The sequence below is a fragment of the Triticum urartu genome, chromosome 7, assembly GCF_003073215.2.
Source record: "Triticum urartu cultivar G1812 chromosome 7, Tu2.1, whole genome shotgun sequence".
Lineage (NCBI taxonomy): Eukaryota > Viridiplantae > Streptophyta > Magnoliopsida > Poales > Poaceae > Triticum > Triticum urartu.
Window position 1 is genome coordinate 27,218,350 of NC_053028.1, and position 5,202 is coordinate 27,223,551.

The 5,202-nt window shown below is 42.4% G+C and overlaps 1 protein-coding gene across 2 annotated transcripts; it reads left to right on the plus strand.

Annotated features, from left to right (window-relative positions):
• Positions 1-1,315: 1,315 nt before the first annotated feature.
• Positions 1,316-4,961, plus strand: LOC125524948. 2 transcript variants are annotated; one of them, XR_007291080.1, is made up of 12 exons: positions 1,316-1,758; positions 2,101-2,165; positions 2,284-2,362; positions 2,530-2,548; positions 2,642-2,761; positions 3,518-3,587; positions 3,680-3,723; positions 3,897-3,938; positions 4,030-4,089; positions 4,191-4,298; positions 4,428-4,485; positions 4,575-4,961. XR_007291080.1 is itself a non-coding variant. In XM_048689977.1 (12 exons), exons 1-12 carry the CDS (start codon positions 1,457-1,459, stop codon positions 4,671-4,673), a joined length of 1,026 nt encoding a protein of 341 aa, XP_048545934.1. In that variant the 5' UTR covers positions 1,320-1,456; the 3' UTR covers positions 4,674-4,961. The 2 variants fall into 2 exon arrangements, 1 of the variants encoding a protein (XP_048545934.1); XM_048689977.1 differs by having other exon boundaries at positions 1,320-1,758; positions 4,191-4,258.
• Positions 4,962-5,202: the final 241 nt, after the last annotated feature.

Genomic DNA, 5,202 nt, shown 5'->3' on the forward strand with positions numbered 1-5,202 from the left:
TCCTCGTCACAAGTCGCAACATGGGAGAGCCTTGGCACCAACCCTGGCTGGTAGCGCCGCGGCTGTTGCCATGGCGATGGATGCAGTAGCGGCGCCCTGCACATCGCCCTTTAGCTTGCATCACCAACGATTATTATGTGGGAAAATTTTATTTTTGCCACTCTAGTTTTTGCCAACTTTGCTTGTGCCACTCTAGAATTTGACATTTCACTTTTGCCACTCTTAGCTTTTGACAATATATCACTTTTGCCACTCCATGGCAAAAGCAAAAACTTTAGAGTGCCAATTGTAATACATGTTAAAAGCTAAGAGTGGCAAAAGTGAAATAAAAAATTATCGTTTTGCCACTGAATAGCATTTGTGATGTATTGTCAAAAGATAAGAGTGACAAAAGTGAGATGTCAAATTTTAGAGTGATATAAACAAAGTGGGCAAAAACTAGAATGGCAAAAACAAAATTTTCCCTTATTATGTGGGGATGCGCAACAGTGGTCGCCGTCAACCCGTGCAACAGTGGTGGTTTGGTTGTGGGAGGACTTTCTCTTCTCTATCGACGAAAACGTGTCGAGCGAGAGAGAGGCAAAACGGGAAAAGAATCGGGAAGAGGATGAATGGAGAAGATCGCAAGAGATAAGGCTTTGAGGGGAGGGCGTGGGCGGGCGCCATGGCCCACGTGGGCATGTGGCAGTCGGGAGAGGCAGTTGATGAGAGAGAGAAGTCGCCTGGTTGGTTTTTGACAGATTTGTTTTGACGAAAACTATTCCGAATCTTTTTTTTTAGAATTTTTTCATTCATATCACGAATCAGTACAAAGCAGTCGACCCTTACAAGCACACTAAAACGCAAACACAAAAAACCATGAACACCTAGAGTACCTTAAGACAATCATAAAACAAGATCTCCGGAGCCATGTGTCATCGTCCCTGAATCTTGAGAGAAGACCCCTACAACAGAAGGATCTGCAACGAGTCGCAAACAGATTATCATTTTCGACCACGGTACAATTAGCTCCATGCTGGTTCCTCCTTTCTTGACACCAGCGCCGAGAGGGCATGGACACCAATCCAACACACCTATAACAGTCGTCGTCATCTTTGGCTTTGAGTACCGCGAAAAGTGTCCCTTCCAAAAAGAAGAGAACTCAAGTCATCCGACCGGTCCAGCACCACGGTCGGGCCATCCGCCCGGACAAAGTAGGATCTCCCACCAGCATCAGTATAGAGGAAGGAGAAGAACAGCAGTAACAAATCATACCAACGAGGAAGAAGAAAGGTCTTCGTCTCCCTGCATGCATCGTCCGAGGAAAAGTGTACACATACATACATACATACAGAAAGATAAAAAAAGTATAATAAGCTGGCTACGCAGTGAGCTTCACTGCCCCCGCGCCACCTACCTACTCAGCTATACCTACCTACCGTCCAGCTCTGCTCCGCCCGCGCCGCGCGGCGGAGCCATGGCCGCGGCGGCGCTCCGCTTCCCGCCGCTCCTCTCCTCGTGCGCCACGCCTACCACCACAGCCGCCACCTGCACCCGGAGGACGGCGTCAGCCACCCTCAGGGTCGCCGCGCAGCCCGGATCCGCCCCCGCCTCTGCCTCCACCTCCACCTCCGACGGGCCGCCGGAGTTCTCGCCGCCGGACGGGTTCACGCCTCCGGTGCCCAGGCGCTTGGCTATCAAGGATGGGCAGCTCGGAAGCGTCGCCGGCGCGGCCCTCGCCGTGCCTTTCCGCCTCGGCACCGGCCTCTTCGTCCAAGGGTTCGTCTCCTCCAATCCTTCTCCAGATGGGACTGCTCACAAGATTCAAATCTGTTTCATTTCGCCCACCGAATTGGGCACCAGAGTGGAATCTGGGTGTATTCGTCTCTTTCTACTTTGATTCTGATGCTGTCCAAATGAGCCGCTTCAGTAATTAGCAATGTGTAGTTTTTTTTTGTCCATTTGAGATTGCTTAAAAAAAGAGTTAATTTGGTGTCAGTAATTCGAGAAAATTAGCTCAGCACCATCACGCGAATTGGAAATTCATGTACATTTTGAAGATAAAGCGTCACATTGAGCTGTATTCATATCTTGTGGTTGGTTTCTCATTGCGATGTGCAGATACTCGGTATCACTAGTCTCTGCTGACAAAATACCCGCAGACCAATATTCGCTGGAATTTCTAGGTGAATTTCTCTAATTCCCCATTTTTGCTAGCTGAGATCATTTTATTTTACTTGTTCAGTGTCTATTATTTTTCAATTTGAAGGAGTATTACGCAAATACATTTGTTTCTTATTTAAGGTCTAAAGGTGAGGGAGACCTCAAAGATAGATCAGTGCCGTCGACCAGAAAAACCTATTGAGATATACGAGTTTGAAGGGTATGGGCTTTCTTTCAATTGGGGTTCGTAACTTTACTATGATAAAATTGATGGTCCTGCATATTTACAGTTGGACCTGCTTTTTTGTATATCATGGCCTAATATTTTCTCTGCTTCTGATTTATTCTTTGCTTCAATTGTTGGTGTATGCTGGCTAAAACTTTCAGCTGTCCATTTTGTCGAAAGGTGAATATCGTTTTAGTTTACCACGTCTGCATCTTGTACTTGGCATTTTTCATGTATGGACAACCTTGGTGTTTTTGCCATGTAAAATTTCAGGTGAGAGAGATGGTAGCCGTCTTGGACCTTGATGTTTTATTTTATCCCTGTCCACAAAAGGGGCCAACATTTCGTCCAAAGGTTTTGGAGATGGGAGGAAAGAAACAGTTCCCTTACATGGTATGCAAGAATTCTTCACCAAATCTGTTGTTTCTTAGGTTATATGAGATTGCTACAAGTTCCAGTTTTACGTATCCTCATAACGTAATTTATGAATTATATTTGGTCAAACAAGCATGATTGCAGCAGAATCACCATTATATAATACCCCTTCCGTTCCAAAAATCCAATATGTAAGAAGTTCTTGGTTTGTGCTAAGTCAATCTTCTTCATGTTTGACCAAGTTTATGGACAAGTGCACTAAAATCCACAACACCAAATTAGTGTAATTGAATCCATTATGAAATATGTTTTTTTATAATATACTTACTTGGTGATGTACTGTTGTGAATGTTAATGTATTTTTCTATTACTTTGGTCAAACTTAATGAAGATCGACTTAGGACGAAGCTAGAACGTCTTAGATTTTGGAACAGACGGGATATTAATATTTCTGGACTTCTTGTTTCCTGGCAAGATGGGCTTTTGTTATATTGTTGAAGTCTTATGCTGCGATGCAATGTGTTTTGTCATTCATTGGTAAACATACATCGTATGTTATGTCCTCTGTTACAGTTTTCTGCTGCATGTGTTTTGCCATTCATTAGTAAGCAGACATGGGGTGTTTTGTCCTCTTGTTGTATTCTTCTGCTGCAAAGTCGTTTGCATTCATTAGTAAGACATAGGATGTTCTTCTATCTTGCCCAAAAAATGCTACGTAAAGAAAGCAAAATTAGTTCAATACTTATCTTCATTTAAGATAATCATATGTTGCAGGTGGATCCAAACACAGGAGTTGCCATGTATGAATCAGATGACATCATAAAATACCTTGCGGACACATACGGTTTGTATCCATCATTTATTTTATCAGACCTTGCTTCCCCTGTTCCTGACAGGGTCCTTCCTGTTAGCTCCTTCTCTGTCTTTGTTTTTCAGGTGATGGAACTATTCCAATTATGCTATCGCTTGGTCTATTTACGGTAAGTAACTCTAAAAGTATAGGCTATGTTCAGAAGGACATTACCTTTGACTTATAGGTGATCTTTATTTGCCATATGTTCATGATTTTGTTACTGTTAAATTAAGTATGATGGTTCATTATTAGTTAATAATCAGTTGTATAATTTCTGAAACTCCGCGGCTTATTTTGCAGACAATAACAGCAGGGCTTGCTACGATTTGGCGTATATGGAAGGTAGATTGTCAATAAATCATATAAGCATGTTTACTGTATGTAAGCTCTGAAAGTTTTTGCTCAAACCAGGGCTGACCCGTATTGTTTGCAGGGATCTTCATACACTGTTTCAAAGCTTCCACCCCAGCCGATAGAGATCTGGGCATACGAGGTCTAATTCTTCTCTCCTGCTATTCATAGCATCTAAGGTCATTATTTGCCTTTTGTTCTCGTATGGTTCCAGAACCTGACCAGCACATGTTTTGTCATCAGGGCTCTCCTTTCTGTAAAATAGCACGAGAGGCCCTTGTTGAATTGGAGTTGCCACACTTGCTACACAGGTATTCGATAATGAAAACTTCACAACGCATCTGTAAATAGGTAGCTAAATGCTCTGCCATCATAACATCTACTATTTATATATGCCATAAGCGTAGTATCTTGTTGACATAATACATCTTTGTAGCATCAAACAACATTGGAATTAACTTCTCCTTTTTTTTGCTGCAGCTGTGCACGTGGCAGCCCCAAGCGACAGGAAATTTTTAAGAAACTTGGCCTTTTCCAGGTCTGCAGCATTGTGATTTATGTTGTTGCTGCTAAAACTGTGCATTCACATGGCCTAGTAGCGTTTGACATGTGTCATTGTCTTTGCAGGTTCCTTATATCGAGGATCCTAACACGGGGGTCAAAATGTTCGAAAGCTCTGAGATCGTAGAGTACCTAAAGGCAACATATTCACTCTATCCTCAGTAAACATGTCGCCCGAGATCTCTGAATTGTCCATATATAGTAAGGATTTATAATTTATTCTTTACAATAAAACACTGAGTCCAAATGCAGTGTACAAGTTGTGTTCATCCAGTTGCTATATATTGCTCTGCTTGGGGCTTGTATGGTAGATAAGGAAGAACCGGGCAAAGTGTATTGTCGAAGTTCCGTCGATTATCGCCCTTCAAGTATTGTGAAACTGTGTGGAGATGAAACTTTGTAGCACGGGAAACATGTCGGGTTTATGAAGCAAAGATGTACATATATACTGTCTGTTATCATGTGTCTTTGTTGGATAGCCTGGGAAAAAAATTGTGTGTAATCATATATGCAAATAAGGTAGTGTGTGAAAGCAGAAATACTTGGAAGACATGCGGTTCATAAATTCCAAAGAACAATGTCAAATGTCTATTGGAATGGGGGAAATGAAAAGATAAACGTACATGATGATCTGAGTTGGTAATATTTATGTCCAATATTATATAGATCAATGCACAAAACGGGCATGACTTCA